We start from the raw sequence: 18,001 nt of genomic DNA on the forward strand, positions 1-18,001 counted from the left end.
GCTTACGTATTTGATGCATGATAAAAAAAAAAACAAAACCAAAATTTTTAAATTTTAATAAAAAACCAAAACAAAATTTAGTTATGAAACTCTCAAATTCTTTGACAATTATTACCAAGCTTAGTTAGTCTGGTAAAAACATGATTGGATCTCAATTGAAACACTTTGAGGTTGGAGTAATTTTCACTTCTTTTTTTTTGTGACACGAAAGGCATCGACAATTTGCTGTGTTTTTAATTATTTCGAGAAATTCGGCCGCAATCATGTCACGAGACTAACTCCCGGAAAATGCCTTTAAACCAAGAACTTGACCACAAGATCCTTACTAATCGCATTTGAAAGCAATTTTCTACAACTATCTCTGTGTTGAGGGGTTTTACAAGCCAAACTTGCTTACTTACATACTCTTTTAACTCCATTACAATCAGCCTCACATCGTCTCAATGGGTTAATCTCATTCCAATGCCATGCTCCAGGCAAACAGCTACAGAGGCGACACCCTGCTTAACATATGCATGCATAGAGTTAGGACCACACGACCACAGAAACCCCAGACCTTGACATATCCCTCTAGCTGTTGTTGTTGTTGGATTCGTTGCATTCGGACGACTGTGTCTCGTCGATTGAACAAACTGCTAATCCTTTCCTATTTTGGTTTTTCGGTACGTTCTTTTTTTTCCTTTTTTTTTTTTTTTGTCGACAGTCAGTTGTAGTAGCCGTTAGTCGGTAGCATTTGTGCAGCTGTTCCAGTCCATTGTTTTTCGGATACAAATCCAACTGATCCACTTTGCGTACAGTAGCCAAGCCGGCCTTCATGTTTTGACAAAATGTTTTTGTTGAGTGCCATTGACTTTCCGTAACGTCGTTCATAGTACTGACCATGGTAAGAGCGACAATGAGAGAGAGAGAGAGAGGACAATGCACATGCTATATAGCCCGCATTTTACCTGCCATCGTTTGACAACTTCCGTTATGGTTTTTTTTTGTTTCTTCCCTTTCTCGCTTATTTTCATTTTCATTTTTTTTCTTTTTGGTTTATTTCTGATGTGTTTTTGTTGGATTTTTGGATGGCTAAAACTACACAAACATATTTTAATTTTCGAAACAATTCACGGACCATAAAGGAGAGAATTGACATAGAGACAAAACGAGACAAAAAAAAAGAAAAACGAGAGAAATATACGCAACGACAGTTAGGTAAGCGGATTATGTTATGTTGGTATGTGGGCAAAGAAGGAAATGGTAAACTCGCAATTTTTATATGAATATGAAAAGCCGATTTGGCTAGAAAAACTAACTAACTTCAAACAAGAGAACAAAAACCGTAAAGTGGAGAAAAAGTAAAACAAAAACACAAAAAAATATATAGATTCTATATACGAAAAGAGAGAGAGAGACTAAAAATGGAATGTTATTATTAGAGCTGAGCAAATGATTACACTGAGTCTAAGAACCAAGTTCAAATGAGCAAACAAGAAACTATAGCCAAAATGAAGCCTAAACGACGACTAAAAGAAAATTCATTTACTTTGCCTTAAAGACTTGCAATTTACATTTAGAAAAGCTTCAAATCTATCTTTGGAAACTTTTACAAGGATTTTACTAGGATCACTTCAGTTTGAATGAGTTTAGAGTGAAGCTAATATAGAAAATCTTAAATTGATTGTAATTAAATAAAATCATCTGTTGATTTTTAGCATAATTTCATTTAACTATTTTTAAGTTTCAAAAAATTACAAATTCACTATAAAAATAGTTTCAAACCAAGTGAAATATCATTGACAGTTAATAAGATAATTAACTCAAGTTTTCTAATGTTTTCTATTAGTCTATAGAATACATTTGACTTACTCCAATAAGATTTTTGTTTCGTGTATTTTTCTAAATCTTTTTGTATTAGAAATGGTCTATTATTTTCACAGAGATTTTCTCGAGATCTTAGGAGTTGTGATTGCCCAATTATAAGTAATTTTCCAAGCATTTTCCAAACCAAAAAGCTGTCATATAATTCCTTTTAATGTATTCCTTTTCTGATGTGCTTTATTCTTCTCTTTGTGTGTCACTCCCCCCTTTAGACTTTGTCTTTGTATCTCTGTCTTTTCCCATCTACTTGCCATATGCATTAATTAGTTTCTGGGCCTTTTGCGATTTGTCACAGGGACAGAAAAGCGACAATGTCAATGCTCTGCTCTGTTGCTGTTGCTGCTGCTGCTGCGACGTGTGTCTTAAAGTCTTACCCCAAGTGACTTTAAGTTTTTGGCTTTTCTGCATTTTTGTTTTTCGGCGCCCATAAATATGCCATAAAACTATTTGGACGGCTGACTAGATAAAGGGGAGGCGTACCAACGACCAGTGGACCAGCGGAACTTGGGAGACACAGCAAGTGTAGCAAATAACAACCACCAGACGAGACTACTGAGACTACTGAGACTTGCCATAACAAAGTTAATAATAATAAAGCAGGGCAGAGCAGGGCATCAGGCAGAGGGCAAATATGTTGCTTGGAATGGGGAGAGAGAAAGGGAGAGAGAGAATCAGGGGGAGTGCCCGCCAAATACGATTACAATTTGTTACACTTACGCAGCAGAAACGAAAGAACATACACACACCGACCAAAAAAAAAAGTCGTCAAAGGGACGCCAGTGGTTAGACGGCAAATCTCTAGACTGGCATCTCAACCTGACCAGCAAGATGGCGAGCATAAATCAGAGAAATAGAAAGAGAAAGGAAGGCCGTACATATCGATTGGGTGAAAGGGGAAGTGAATCTGGAATATGTAGAGTATCTAGGGGATGTTTTTTTTTTTCGTTTTCCTAATCAAAAATCAAAGGGGAACTATTAGACTGCCAAAACTACCCAAGCGGGCGGCACACAAGTTGAGACGATCGCGCGAGATGCGTATCCCAGACGTTCAATTAATTTATCAAAGTCAATGGGAAGACAAGGCCATTGGGGAATCGAAGAAACATTTGTACGCTCATTTTGTGTTTAATAATAAATGCATTTCACTTGCTCTCTCTCTCTCTCTCTCATTCTGACTTGGTCTTAGTCTAACTCACTCAAACTATTGGTGGCAATCGATTCTCTTGATCCTCCCATTCGTTCATATTCCGGAAGCGGCTGCTCTCCACATTTCATTCTTGAAAATAAGACACACACACACACACACATGCACACACTCCATATAATACACAAGAGAATGAAAAGGTGTAGGTACAAGAAAACTGATTTGACTTTTATTAATTACACTTAGATTTTTATTTATAACAACAACAAATTGTTCACATTCATCAATTTCGGCTTAAATACATTAATAGTGTATATACGTATATATACTTATATACAAGTTTTATATATTATTAGCATATAATTATCAATTTAAAAGCTGCCACTATATTTGAGCCTCTGCCAGCCAGATCTTTGTCGACGCAAATCCCTATAGCTATTGGGCAAGCCATATAGAAAGTAAATGGTGAGGCCTAAAGATATATAATACATTATAACAAAAAAAAAAAAAACACACAAAAAAAATGCATAAAAATATATAGTCTTCAATTTCGTTACCAATATTATTTAATTAGTTAGTAATTGCGACTAGTGTTGTGAAAAATAAATGCACATGCAAGCTTAACAACAATTTAGCCTTGAAATTTCAAATCTTAGGATAATATGAGCTCAAAATACATATACATAAATGAGAAGAGCCAGCCCTTCTCAACTAGAGCAAATGCTTCTGCATTTCACAATTTTTGGAAATTTGGGAAAATGTTGAAAAAATTGAAAATAAAAATCAATTTAAATGAAAAGTGATTGAATTATTAGTCACCCTTTATGTAAATACGATTTTTATCTATAGCTAGGAGTTACTTTTAATTTAGAATTAAGAATTAGTTAAGTAAGTTTCTGCTATGTTCCCCTAACTCCTTACGCAATGCCAGTGTGCACTTTACTTAGTTATACTTATCATTTAGAATTGCTTTACATTTAACTAAATACGATTTTGTATAGCAACTCGGGCAATTTAGCGGAACTATCTAACTACATTTACATTCATATTGCTACAGTCTAAACTACTACTTTTTACTGCTGCTTTGGCGGCTACTGGTTGGTTAGATGGTTGGATGGTTAGTTGGTTAGATGGGTGGGTGGTTTGATTCCATCACACTCATCCTTGTGCTATTTGTTATTTGGGTCTCCAGTTTCCCCCACAGCCATCTCTTCGATGTGCGTTGACTGCGGTCTTCGACGAATGTTGGCGCCCGGACGTTGCCTTTGAGTAGGATGCGAGGGTCCACGTCGCAATATGGCCTCCAATTTTGCTTTGAATGGCAACGACTCTAGTTCTAGTTCCGGTGATGATGGCTCTTCTTTGCCTGCAGTAGTTGTTGCTGCTGCTGCTGCTGCTACCTCCAAGTTTCTGGCATCCACAACGAGCTCTTTACTAAAAGTGGGTCGTTGTTTGTGCAAACTAATACTGTTTATGGTCTTGTACAAAACCGGATCAAATTTCGGTGCACGGGGAATATGGTAAGAAGTAGTGGCAGTGGCAGTGGCAACGGCAACGGAAGTGGATGCCTTAACATTTGAGTCAGCTGTAACTATTCCTGCTGCTACTGCTGCTGCTGCTGCTGACGTTGAAGCTGACGCTTCCTCATTATCATGTGTTTTCAGTTCGTTTATGGCCTTGAGCATTAACTGACGCAAATCGGTTTCACTCTTCGATTGCTTTAACGGGGGTCGCAGCTGTCTTACCTCGGGCTTATTGGCCTCAGGTTCATCAATTTTCTTGTTGTTAATCTTAGCCGCCGCCACTGCAGCCGCCTGCCCACTGGCATTTAGAATTAGGTTACTTAAGCGATTCTTAAAGTTTTCCGAATGCAATGGATCATCGACAATTGAATCGCCCGATTCGATGCGTTTCAGTTCATTTGATGACTCTTTCACCTCAAATTTGACAACTCTTGCCATTTCCAATTGCTGATAGAATGCCACACTATTAAACATTTCCTCTAACATCTCTTTGGCCACAATTTGGTATTCTTCGTAACGATTCAATTGAAATGATTTTACATTATTATCATTGTTGTTGTTGTTGTTGTTGTTGTTGGTGGTGGTTAGCTCCTCATCACTGCTGCTATTATGGACAGTGGCCACTATGGTTGTCTCAATGACACTGGGATACATTTCGGAATCTAAACTGAAATTACGCTCAAATATATGCTCATGTTGGGCATTATCTTCAGCCTCAAGGACATCATCCAGCATGGCTATAACAGAACGTTCATCTTCACCGCCAAGGCCAACGCTGCCATTCGACATGACCGTGGAATTTTCATCATTTTTTGTCTCCTCCACATAGAATAATTTGCCATTCGATGAATGTTGACGAATTTCAATTAAATCATCACCTATTTCACTTAGTGTATGTATTTGATCTAAGCTACTCGTAGGACTACGTTTAATTGATGTTGATTGCGTTAAAACACTCTGTTCGGATGTACCCTTATTGGGTGGATCAAAATATAATTTCAATTCTTTGTAATAGGCAATCCTTTCGGGATTACGTTCACGAGGATTTTTGGCATCATACAAAAACCAGCATGCAATATACGTAGGTATGCCTAAGACAACATTACAACAACAACAAATAGATCATGCACATGCAAATAAATTGATGAAGAAAAACTTACCAACTATCATCCATACACCGAAACGTATCCAAGTCCAACTATCCAATTGTAACATCAAATAGATATTAATGAATATACTTATGGCTGGCACCAGAGGCACAAATGGCACACGAAACAGGCCACTTCGTGGTTCACGAGGCTGCAGGCAAATGAGTACAAGTACTACACAAATCAGGACCGCAAAGAGTATCAATAGAGTCAAGGCCCAAGCTTGTAATTCTTTGATAGAGGGCATAGCCAAAGTGATTATAAAACCCACACCCAACGAAAGTAGGCCTTAAAACGAAATGATAAGAAAATTTTGCAATCAAGTGGATAGATAGCACGGTATGTATGTGAGTCAAGTAAATACTTACAAAATAATGTTGCCAACACGCCCACAATGCGGGTGGAAATCAAATTTGGCTCTTCCAATCGATTAACATTGAACAACTGCTTAAATACTCCACCCCAAGTGAAGCGATGTGATCTCATGGTGGTCAAGGATGTAGTTTCCGTCGATGGCTTTTGTCGGGGAACCGAAAATGACTCACTATATTCCATATACCGAAGTATGGTAATGGATATGGCCACCACACTATAGGCCAATAGAGTGCCTATCGATAAGAGGCTAACCAATTGAGCCAAATCAAAGAATCCGGCAATAAAGGCCGTAAAAATAGCCGCCACAATGGATCCCTTAACGGGCACACGATATTTGGGACTTATTTTACCCCACGAACGGAATAGCAGACCATCTTGAGCCATCGAATAGATGACACGTGGCAATGGGAAGAGAGCACCAAAAAGACTTGCCAGCAAGCCAATTAAACCACCAATTGTCACAATCCACATGGCCACAGGCCAACCAATATGCTCAAAGGCATATGGAAGTGGTGCATTGGCATCTTGTTCATAATACGGCAGCATCAGGGTCAATACAGTTGAGATGCCAAAATAGCTCAGGAATATAATGAGCAATGATAGTAAAATGGATGTTGGTATATTTTTGCGAGGATTTTGGACTTCTTCGCCAGTCGTAGCTATGCAATCGAAGCCAACGAAACCAAAGAAACAAGTAGCTGCACCCTGAAGTGTACCCTGAAAACCATATGGAAAATAACCACCTTGACCAATATCGGTCACGTTAGTAGTCACTTGGCTAACATCTATGGTCCAGTTGGAAAAGTCCGCTAGAACAAAAACAAGTGAGAAAATCATGAAGAGTGCATACGTAACTAATTTTGGTTTGCCAATTCTTACCTTTAACAGCTCCAGCAACAATAACAAAGCCCAGAATAAATATATTCAAACATGTAACAAAATTATTCAACATTGTTGAAGTTTGCACACCAAATGCCAAGGCAACTATACGAGAAAACAAAATAAAACAAATAATTTCTCTCTCATTGATTGACGTTTTAAGCAAATTACTCACTGCCAAACACCATGACCAATAAAAAGGCAAAAAAGTCAAAGTAATCGCCCAATATATTTACATCCATTGGGGCAATTTCCTCGAATGTTGTCTTCAATGTATCATTGATCAATGAATCCAGATACAAGCTAATGCCACGACATACAGCTGCTGTGCCGATTACATATTCCAATATCAAATTCCAACCGATTACAAATGCCACAAATTCGCCAATGCAAACATAACTATAGATATAGGCGGAACCAGCTTTTGGTACACGAGCTCCGAACTCGGCATAGCAAATACCTGTAACCAAAAAAAAAAAAAAGAATCAATTTCTTAGAGGAGTTCAAAAACATAATAAACTTAGAAAGTAACTAACCTGCCAGAAGAGATGCCAAAGCTGCTATGGCAAATGATATCATTACCGACGGTCCAGCTTGTTCTTTAGCTATTTGTCCAGCTAAAACATAGACACCAGCACCCAATGTGGAACCCACACCCAAGGCTGTCAAATCCCAGAAACCTAAGACACGATTCAATTTAGTCTCTCCCTCAGTTCCATCGGCCGGTAGATTTTTGCGTCGTGTTAGCACCTTCCATGGTGCAATGTCTTGTACCATTTTCTTGTTCTTTATGGTTCAATAAACCTAAAAAAAAAACAAATGCAATGAAAATGCATTTAGCTTTTTCGGTTCATTCTATAATGCCAAGATCATACCACTTAACGAGCATACATACACACTGTATACATACATCTGTAGACATACTTTGATCTGACTCTTATCAATATGCAATACAAAAATTATTGAGCTCAAATTACAATCGATACGCGAGGCTCAAGCGAGGCTATTGTCTATGCCTTGAGTTTGAACTCGAATGTTCCACTTAGAAATGGCTACACACACACACACACACACACACACAGACACTCACACGTATTTATTCATACAGGGAGTGACGTCTAGGGAAAGTTTTCCACCTCCAGCTAAAACTAGCATATCGATAAGGCGAATGGAAAATAATGCTCAACACGGAAAATAGTTGTAAAAAGAGAAACGGTAGGAAGGGTTCTTTCGGCTGCCGTAAGTGAGAAAAGGGAAAAGTTTATGTTATCTGCCCACAAAAAAAAGGGAGTGTAATATAATTTTTGATGGTTATCTGTGCGAAAATGATTTATGAGTTCGACATTAAAAAGTTTGCGGCGCTTTGAACGCTTTCATTAACCAGTGCAAAATATTATGAAAAATTAAAAATTTTTAATGAAATTTTAAAGGGTTTAGAAAAAATCTCTAATGGACTTTTTTCATAAGACTCTGGCATTTGTTATGCTCTAACTTATTGATTAATGTAGTTTTCAAAAGTCCATTGAAAAAAGTAAATAAAGTGTAACTGAAAGTTCTCTACATTTCAAAGAGATATAGATGATTAAAACTTTAGAGATTTTTTGTAATTAACAACCTTGAAGAAAGTTTTGTAATTTATATTTTACCTAAAAGTATTTGCTCTAATTTAATTTAATGTAGATACTATATAATAAACGTGGGAACAGATTAATGCTTGACTTTAGAGGAAATCCTATAGAAACAGAATGTAGGAAGAGATCGATGCAAGGTTTATTCAACTAGAATTGCTCGTTTATCTAGTTAATATAGCAATCTATTTTAAACTAAATTTCATTTCGTAATTAAAATTAACTTTATGTCACTTAATTAAAGTGCCACATTTGTGTAGGATTTAAAAAGGTTTGTTTCTATTGTATATTACAGCAAAATATTACTCATAGAATTTTAATTTTTGTTGTATTCAAAATTCAATTTTCAATTTATTAAGCATTAATGAACTAGCAGTTTCACTTAAATGAACATAGAAAAGTCACATTGAAGACTTGATGAGTGAGAAATCGGATGACTTCTTGTACTTATTTTCTTCTTCTTTTTTTTGAGTTGGGTTTCTTGTTGTATTCTCTTTTTATTCATGACTAAGCTAACTTCCTCCTCTATAACGCCCCCCGCCCATTGCTGTCATTGTCTTCTTATCCAACTGATAAGCATCGCCACCATCTATCTTCTATGCTTAACTATTTGATATCGTTATTTAACTTTTGTTTGCATTTCTATTTTTTTTTTTTTTTTGTTCATCTGGTTTTTGTTTTTTTTTCTTCTTGCCTTAATTAAGTGGGTCTAGGTGATACCTGAGAGAAGAAGATCCAAGCAAAAATTGTAATTGAAAAGTTATGCTGTAATTAAAAAGTTGAATAAAGAAGACTTACGGTTGTTAAGGTTGTAGTTTGTTAACTAGTTTCTAACTTGCAGTTAACCAAATATTTAACTTAATTCACCTTTTCGTTTGTTGTTTTGCGCGTATTTTTGTTGCTTATTTTTTTGTAATTTTTGTTTTATTAATAGAAGATGTGTTTTGCTATTATTACTCTTTACACACACACACACACTATAACATATACGGAAAGCACGCAAAAACAAAAAAAAAAAAAACATAAAATACACAAGAGAATAGAAAACAATTTAACAACGGCCAACAACAAGTGCGACGACTGACATACTTCAGAGGTCTGAATGCGTCTGGAGTCGTATTACATATACCGCACCACCCAAGACCCGCCAATTCTCGTTTTTGTATTCTTCTCGTAAGATAAGACGACTGCGAACCCCGTAACCCACAGGTTGTGAGCGGGAGGTGGCAGGAGATTGTAGGTAGGCGGTAGAGAATGAAACAAAACGTAAAGGGGGAATCGGGAATTGTTCGAAAGTGAGCTATGCCAAAGAGAGAGAGAGAAAAGAGGAGTGAGTATGAGCAAGTGAGATTGGAATTGAAATCGGAATTGGGCGAGAGCATCAACTGATAAGCGGTAAACAAAACAATAGAAGGGAGAAACAAACGTGCACACACACACACACACGCAGACATACACAGGCATATCAGTCTCAGGTAGGGGGAGGTGCAGCGGGTGATAATTAGAGCGACTATGAAAAATTAACAGGTTTAGCTATCGAGATGTGAGATGCTGACTGCTGACTGCTGCTGCAAGTTGTTGTCATCATGATTCACAGGGCTGACTATGACGTCGTATTTGGAACTTTTTTGTTTATTATCTGGTTTAACAGATACATATTTCTATATATCCATGTATATCTATCTCACTCACTCTCCCAGTCACTTGTCTTACTTTGCTGACCCGCTTTTTGATAAGATTCGTTTCGTATTATTAGCGATCTGCAGCAGCGAACTTCTCGACCGGCTGTTGTTGATACTCGCGATCAAAAACGTTAACTGAAACTGTAAGATAATAATATACTTCTATTAACCATTGGACAAGCGCTTATTGTTGAGCACCCCCCTCATAATAATAATACATAATAACACAAATATCACAAAAGGCTAACACAAATCACAAAAAAAAAAACACAATACTAGAAAACGCCGCATGCCAAAAATTGAAAATCCCATTAAACCGAAGCCCATATACCCTTGCAATTTTCCACAATTTTTAGAAGGGATAGAAGGGCAAGTAAGAGTTTTCATAAATATTTTAGTAGAACTCTTCTTAGATCTTTTTTGTAGAACTCTCTATCGATTATCCTTATCATAAGTTCGCCTTTGGATTTTCCTTTGGCTAAAACTCACTTCACTAAACTTTTCGAGGATCTATCGTTGCCTTTAACTTTTCACTAAACTTTTAATGGATTTTAATATTGACTTTCTAATAGAGTAAATTAATCGAATGCATGATTAATACATATATTCTTTATTTTAATAATAGAAATCGGTATCCAAATTAATTTTTCTTTTTCTGCAGTTATCAAAATTCCTTATAAATTTCATGTCAATTAAATTTCTTTCAATAAGTCCATAACTTTTTTATGATTTTCCGTTGCATAATCGAAAAGATGACGAATATTATTTTGCACATATGCAATATAATTATCCTTTGCTTCGCATTGTCGCAGAGCATTCAAATAATCTTCATAGGCCACATGCTTTTTGGCCACTTTAACCATTTTACCATCAACCATTTGATCCACATTTAATACCAACGATTCGACTGGAATTTGTGTCAAGGATTTTGCTAATAAATAAGTTTTTGGTGTCTTACAAGTTGGTGGTATTTCCGAAATTGATCTTGGTTTTGATTTTTTCATTGATATTAGATCATAGATCAAAGATTCAATAGCTCCTGTTTTACCTTTGGCCAATTTTTTGAGAGCGCTTTCGGTGTGGGCCAATTTCAGTTTGGTTAAAACTTTTAAATTAAAAATATCCCAGTTTTGTAATTTTTCCTCATCACTGTCGCTCTTGGTATAATGACTCAGATGGATGAGTGTATTGTGATGGGGCTTTAATAATTTCGCCACCTCTATGGCTTCCGTTAATTCGGAGCGTGTCTGATTACATAATTGAATGTTATGCTCCTTTAGCCATTGATTAAGTTCCGTGGTCTCGGTTTCTTTTAGTTTACGGAGTTGATAGAACATCTCTGATTACTATAAATTTATAAATTTTTCCAAAATAAAACTTTACAAATTTACGGCAATTACCTAAAGTAATTTTAAATGTTCAACTGATTTCGAAATGCCAACTAGATTGAAGTTAACTTTTTCATTCCTTCCGAAATCTCAAACATTACTCAGCAATATGTTTGCTTTTGCAGCCCTGGTTAATGTGATGTATAAAAATAAATTTTTATTGATGTTAATCAGGATTATGGCAATATTTTCGCTCAAATCAGGAAAGCAAATCCGTCAAACTCTTGAGAATTTTATTATCTTCACATGATCGTGACGACGTAAAGCTAATTCAATTTTTTTTTTTTGCCAAAAATAAAACTTTCAACCAACTTAAAAATCTTCAAATGAATCTCTTGCTTTAAACATCTTACTTAGATAAAAGAAAACAAAAAAAACCAAACACACCATTAGCAACAATTAAATTATCTATAAACTGATTACGAAGCATTATTAAGCCAACTCGTGTCGTTTTATGGCCATGCGTCACTTCTTCAGTTGTGTTGTTGGCGGATTACACCCTCTGTATAGCCTATATAATTGAGAGAAAGAGCAGCAGCGACGACTATCACAAAACCATATAAAACCATATATAAAAACCAATCATAGACTTGTGGATACTCTATAAATGATTTAGCATCTTCCTCACTCAAAAAAATAAGAAGATAATTAGATGTTACATTAAATTTTGTAAGTCAGACTATATTTTGGACGGTTTTAAAAGTTTAATAAAACATTAGATGATAGACAAGTCTATAGATTTGAAATATTATGATAATCAGATCAGTCCAGCTAATGCTATAGATCAAGACTGTATACAAATGTCTAAAGGTGGCTACTATGTAATTAATGACTTGAATATAGCCCACGATTAAAGGGTATCAAAATATAACCACTTACATACGCACATATAAATGTGTGTTCTACATGCTCGCAATGCTGATAAGATACTGAAAATGCTCTTCACACTTTCACTCCACTATAGCCCTGTTTTCTTCTCTCTCTCTCTCGCTCTTTCCCTTTCTCAATAATATTCTCACTGTCTCAATTGCTGGGAAATAAGACGAGGCGTTCCAAATCACGGCAAGGTATTAAAATTTTACTACACTCGCCTCCTACTAGATGCTACCATTTGCAGACTAAGATTGGTTTGGGTTGATGTTAGGGGTAGGAGGAGAGGGATAGATGGGAAGCACATGTGGTTTTTGGCCAATTGCAATTGCCTTTAGCGTTGTGTGTGTGTAGTGTATTGTCGCCTCGACAAAATATAAATGATCTAATTTAAATAATTGTGAGGCGGCAAAATTGTCTACGTTTAATGCTCGAGTGAATGCGAATTATGGTTAAGAAGGAGTCGTAGGTGAAACTAATTGAAGAAATTAAGGAAAACCGTAAGCCGAGAACCCAAAACATTTTCAATCCAATTTTCTTATACTTAATCAAAGTATGCCATTGCCTTGTGTGAATGTCTGTTGTGTGTTTAGTGTACTTTTTGTTTTGGGAAAGAAAGATTTTGTTTGATTCCATTATGACTGTCTCATATACTGCAGAAGTTGCCACCTGTCGACGTTTTGGTTGCTTTTGGAAGCTACTTGCTAGGTAATTGAAAGAATCATTGAATTTATTTGGCATTATCTCAATCAATCAATCAATCAATCAATTAGATGGCGTGCTAGTATCTATAAAATAATTTGGGTCGATCTATTGGCATTTTTGGCCAGTTTCTATTGCATGGCTATATTATATCGTTATGTTCTAACCAAAGATGATCGTTCGTAAGTCTAATCCATTTTGACATTTTATCCAATTGGACTTATATTTATTGTATTAATATTTTCTAGGATATTTGAAGAGCTTGTGATATATTGTCATAGTTATGGCTATTTGATACCACTTTCATTTGTATTGGGTTTCTATGTTTCGGTTATTGTTACCCGCTGGTGGAATCAATATATAACCGTACCCTGGCCCGATCCATTGGCTGTCTATGTTAGTGCTCTTGTCCGTGGCCAGGATGAACATGGCCGTCTTATGCGACGTAGTATAATGCGTTATATGTGTCTTGGCCTTACAATGGTTTTGTCAATGATTTCACCTGTGATTAAACGACGTTTTCCCAACTATGAATACCTTATCGATGCTGGCCTAATGAATAGAAATGAGGCGAATATTATTCAGGCAATGGATGTTAAATTTCCAAAACATCCTAAATATTGGATGCCCATAATGTGGGCCGCAAGTATTTGTACGCGAGCACGTAAAGAAGGACGCATTTGGGATGATTTCTCGCTGAAATCAATGATCGATGAGATCAATAAATTTCGATCTGGTTGCAATATGCTAATACACTACGATACGATAAGTATACCACTCGTTTACACTCAGGTGGTAACACTTGCTGTGTATACATATTTTATGGCTGCCATTTTCGGACATCAATGGATCGAAAGAAAGGATATGGATGAAGTCTATTCCAATATTGTGAACTACTACTTCCCATTGTTCAGTACATTGGAGTTTTTCTTCTTTATGGGCTGGCTAAAGGTAGCTGAGACTTTAATCTGTCCCTTTGGCGATGATGATGATGATTTTGAACTAAATTGGCTAATTGATCGTAATTTACAAGTTAGCTATTTAATTGTCGACGAAATGCATAACGATCATCCGCAATTGTTGCGTGATCAATATTGGGACGAAGTTTTTCCCAATGAGTTGCCATATCAAGTTGATGTTCATCGTGGTGAGCATCCTGAGGCATCGACAGCCAAATTGGATGTATCGAAAATAACAGCATCGGCGGCCAAACATACTAGTCAGGATGATCTCGATTGGGTTCAGTACTATGGCGAAGAGGGTGAGGAAGAGCACGAGGAGCACGAATTACGCATACGTTTTGCTCCACGTGAATTTAATTTTAGTCACAGTTCCCTGTCGGTTTCCATCACCCCAAATGGCAGTATTTTGGATCACACCGATGAACCAATGGGCGAAGATGAGCATACTCTGAGTGGCATTACCAGTATGGATGAATTCGATCGTCTAAAAGAGGAACGCGAACGTGAACGCATCTCACGTCAAATACAACATACAGCCATGACTCTGGAATTGATGAAGGGCGAATTGGGTGCCAATGCATCGACTACCAATTCAACTTTGAGTCAACAAGTGGAACAAGCACGGTCCATACAATCAGCCTTCGCCAGATCGCAGCATTCAATGAGAAGTGCCCGTTCACAGCAATTGCTGCAGGCATCACTTGGTCCTCGCTCTTCTGAGTCCTCCCAGCAGACGGCCAGAAGTTTTCTTGTGAAGAAGAAGCAACAGCAGCCTCCTCAGCCGCCTCCTCCTCAGTAGTAATTCTTTAATGATTACGATTTTACAATAAATTGGAAGGTTTCTTTTTCGCACACTTTATGCTATCCTTTAGCGCATTTCTTTTACAGTTTTATTATGTCGTTCTATTAAGTTCCAAATAAAGTTGCTGGCAAAATGTTACTCATACGCCATGGTGACTTCTTTAAAGTATTTTGTGTTATTTCTTTACACAGACTTGGTCACACTGTCTTAATTAATATTATACTTTCTCAACAAGTAGGCCATCTTATTAATAGTTAATTTCAACTGATAAATGACTAATTCATTTATTGAATCAAATTGCTTTATTATGACTGTGACCTATACAGCCCAAGTGAATACTTCGCGACGTATAAGCAATTTTCTTCGTTTGCTATTTCGGTAAAGTAAAATTTTTATGGATTTGATTAGTGTTATTAAAAAGTGTTCTCCTTCACCTCCCCTTCGAAGAACAGATGGCGTGGCAGCATTTATAAACTGGTCTGGGTGGATTTAGTTATCTATCTAATATTGTATATTCTATTGGCTCTGATCTATCGTCTATTGATGAATGAGAGTACGCAAAGGTAAATTTGCGATTGATTCATTATTTTTGCATTGTGTTTTTTGTGTTTTGTTTTAAAGGATATTTGAGATGATTGTGTATTATTGCTGCAAACATGGCAGTATGATACCTCTGGCATTTGTTTTGGGTTTCTATGTGACCATCGTGATGAATCGTTGGTGGGAGCAATACACTTGCATACCATGGCCAGATACTATAGCCATACTGATCAGTTCATATATTATGGGTTTTGATGATCGAGCACGTGCCATGCGTCGGACTGTTATGCGCTATGTGTGCCTGTGTCAGGTGATTGTATTCACAATGATATCGCCGCAGGTGAAGAAACGTTTCCCCACTTACACTCAGATCATGGAGGCTGGTCTTTTGCTTGAGAGCGAGAAGGCCATAATTGAGGTATTAGATACAGCATTTCCGCATTATCCCAAACATTGGATGCCCATTGTATGGGCTGCTAGTATTGTGATACGTGCCAGGCGTGAAAACAAAATACGTGATGATTTTGCTGTAAAAACAATAATTGATGAATTGAATAGGTTTCGAGGATTTTGTGGATTTCTATTGTATTACGATTGGGTTAGTGTGCCATTGGTCTATACACAAGTTGTCACATTGGCCGTCTATACGTTCTTTGTGTTTAGTATAATTGGTCAACAATGGACAATTAATAATGAATGCCAAGTGTCAAATCATGTGAATCAATATTTTCCATTTCTAACCATATTGCAATTTTTCTTCTTCATGGGATGGTTGAAAGTTGCCGAATCTCTTATCAATCCATTTGGTGAAGATGATGATGATTTTGAGGTTAGCTATAAAAGATAAAAAACATATACTTATAAATAATTTTCCATCATTAATGGTCTTCAATTGTGTCCTAGTTAAATTGGATGATTGATCGTAATTTGACAACATCGTATTTAATTGTGGATGAAATGCATCAAGAGCATCCTGAATTGCTCAAGGATCAATATTGGGATGAAGTATTTCCAAATGAATTGCCCTATGCCGATGAATCGCAACGACAAGCTCCACCAGAGGCGTCGACGGCCAAATTGGATTTACCTAAACCGACTAGTTCATCGGGAATGCTAGATAAAGACTCCAAGGTAAAAAAGAAAAAAAACGAGAGATCGTCCAATCATAATATTATTTCGATTCCTCACTCAGAAACTACATGGAAGCCATTCGACTGCATCCAATATTAGCAGTGATAATTTTCTTATTCATGTCTTGAGCAAACATACCTTATCATCGTCCCAAAGTTTTGAATTATCCAGTTTACAAGTCTCCAGTTCAGAGCAAAAACTTTATCAGAATCGTAAATTGGGCACGGAAAATTCTCGTGTCAATTTGGTTCGTGAACCACAAGCTGAGCAACTTGGTAGTGAAGATAGATCCAAGTTACGAGTGCCGGGTGAAAATTCAGATTCTGAAGTGCGTCCCAAACATTCGAATAGTAAGTGTAGATCACAAAAATCGGGAGGAGTCTCATTCTTCTTCGTTCACAGTGAATTTTGATGAGCTCATTGAGCAGCGTCATCGTGAACGTAGGGCACGAATGCGTTCACGTTTCTTAAATATGCGTAGCACCCATACCCGTACTTCTCCGTCTGGTGGTTATACCGTCACCATATTACGTCCTCCTTCGCTTTTGAGTACACACGACGAGCAAGATGAGCTCGATGAAATGGTAGAAGAAAACTCTGGGGAATCGCATATTTAATAATGGCTTAAATCAAATAAAATTTTAAATAAAAAAAGCGTAGGTAATCTTTTCGAAATTGTTTAATTTTTATTTGTGTTTCCAATCAGTTCAGCAGCGCGCTTAACTCATTATGCGATTTCACTCAATTTTTATATATAATTGGACTACACGATATTCAATGTTATTAATAAATATAATAAAAAATCATAGTTTTTGTTTTAAATTCAGTTCAATGAAAGAGACTTGTGCTGCTTGCGCTACCCTTTGACAAACGAAAGTTGTTTCAATTGTTTCAGGATCCTGTGAAAGCGTTTTTCTGAGACCCAAAACGATTCTTGAATAGTCCTTAAACCCATGCAATAAATTTTTAACTTTATGTGCAAACAGAATTATGGCACGCTTGAACTGTTGATTGTGTCCTTTGGATAAATAACAAGAAAAAAAAAGAGAGCACTGAACATTTATAGGGTATTCCTGGGGCATTGAGCCTAGAGCCTGAAATTCTGCTTTCCATTTGATTGCAACGAAAGGCATATAAATATTCAATATTTTTTTATATATTGTTGTTGTTGTTGTTGCTGCATATATTTGAGTAGTTGCGTTTTGGTCGACTCATACCTCCCCACCTCCTCCTTCCTGTTTCTGTTTGATCTCCTTTTCACTGATTGATGACGCGGTGGTGGCCACTTGGCAACATAAATGCATACTCCAATTGCTGGAATTGCTATGGGGAGGTCAGCAGGAAAAACGAGAGAGTGAGAGAGA

The 18,001-nt window shown here is 36.8% G+C and overlaps 3 protein-coding genes across 4 annotated transcripts; 2 read left to right on the top strand and 1 right to left on the bottom strand.

The window, feature by feature from the left end:
- Window positions 1–3,214: 3,214 nt before the first annotated feature.
- Window positions 3,215–9,670, bottom strand: LOC6645765 (cationic amino acid transporter 2). Of its 2 annotated transcripts, none has more exons than XM_023177587.2 (7): window positions 9,359–9,670; window positions 7,469–7,736; window positions 7,108–7,392; window positions 6,933–7,037; window positions 6,047–6,862; window positions 5,691–5,966; window positions 3,215–3,479 (listed from the first exon to the last, which is right to left on the bottom strand). In XM_023177587.2, the coding sequence occupies exons 2-7, from the start codon at window positions 7,707–7,709 to the stop codon at window positions 3,379–3,381; spliced, it is 1,824 nt and encodes a 607-aa protein (XP_023033355.1). In that variant the 5' UTR covers window positions 7,710–7,736; window positions 9,359–9,670; the 3' UTR covers window positions 3,215–3,378. The 2 variants fall into 2 exon arrangements, with proteins under 2 accessions (XP_023033355.1, XP_002068464.1); XM_002068428.4 differs by lacking the exon at window positions 3,215–3,479 and adding an exon at window positions 3,544–5,621.
- A 3,433-nt stretch (window positions 9,671–13,103) lies between these two features.
- On the top strand, window positions 13,104–15,023 carry LOC6645766 (bestrophin-4). Its single transcript, XM_002068429.3, has 3 exons — window positions 13,104–13,208; window positions 13,274–13,384; window positions 13,451–15,023. The coding sequence occupies exons 1-3, from the start codon at window positions 13,138–13,140 to the stop codon at window positions 14,961–14,963; spliced, it is 1,695 nt and encodes a 564-aa protein (XP_002068465.1). The 5' UTR covers window positions 13,104–13,137; the 3' UTR covers window positions 14,964–15,023.
- Window positions 15,024–15,223: 200 nt separating this feature from the next.
- On the top strand, window positions 15,224–17,312 carry LOC6645767 (bestrophin-4). The gene is made up of 6 exons (XM_023177657.2): window positions 15,224–15,344; window positions 15,419–15,529; window positions 15,588–16,335; window positions 16,410–16,637; window positions 16,699–16,987; window positions 17,040–17,312. Exons 1-6 carry the CDS (start codon window positions 15,238–15,240, stop codon window positions 17,252–17,254), a joined length of 1,698 nt encoding a protein of 565 aa, XP_023033425.2. The 5' UTR covers window positions 15,224–15,237; the 3' UTR covers window positions 17,255–17,312.
- The last annotated feature ends 689 nt before the right edge of the window (window positions 17,313–18,001 follow it).

The sequence above is a fragment of the Drosophila willistoni genome (assembly GCF_018902025.1).
Source record: "Drosophila willistoni isolate 14030-0811.24 chromosome XR unlocalized genomic scaffold, UCI_dwil_1.1 Seg8, whole genome shotgun sequence".
NCBI classification, from domain to species: domain Eukaryota; kingdom Metazoa; phylum Arthropoda; class Insecta; order Diptera; family Drosophilidae; genus Drosophila; species Drosophila willistoni.

Excerpts from the sequence above, each read along its gene's own strand:
- LOC6645766 (XM_002068429.3), top strand. The coding sequence starts at position 13,138 with ATGACTGTCTCATATACTGCAGAAGTTGCCACCTGTCGACGTTTTGGT. Across the intron at positions 13,209-13,273 it reads TTTTGGAAGCTACTTGCTAG|ATGGCGTGCTAGTATCTATA; the intron begins GTAATTGAAAGA and ends TCAATCAATTAG. Across the intron at positions 13,385-13,450 it reads CTAACCAAAGATGATCGTTC|GATATTTGAAGAGCTTGTGA; the intron begins GTAAGTCTAATC and ends AATATTTTCTAG.
- LOC6645767 (XM_023177657.2), top strand. The coding sequence starts at position 15,238 with ATGACTAATTCATTTATTGAATCAAATTGCTTTATTATGACTGTGACC. Across the intron at positions 15,530-15,587 it reads ATGAATGAGAGTACGCAAAG|GATATTTGAGATGATTGTGT; the intron begins GTAAATTTGCGA and ends TTTGTTTTAAAG. Across the intron at positions 16,988-17,039 it reads GCGTCCCAAACATTCGAATA|TGAATTTTGATGAGCTCATT; the intron begins GTAAGTGTAGAT and ends CTTCGTTCACAG.
- LOC6645765 (XM_002068428.4), bottom strand. The coding sequence starts at position 7,709 with ATGGTACAAGACATTGCACCATGGAAGGTGCTAACACGACGCAAAAAT. Across the intron at positions 7,393-7,468 it reads TTTGGCATCTCTTCTGGCAG|GTATTTGCTATGCCGAGTTC; the intron begins GTTAGTTACTTT and ends TTTTGGTTACAG. Across the intron at positions 7,038-7,107 it reads ATTGGTCATGGTGTTTGGCA|TTGCCTTGGCATTTGGTGTG; the intron begins GTGAGTAATTTG and ends TTTCTCGTATAG.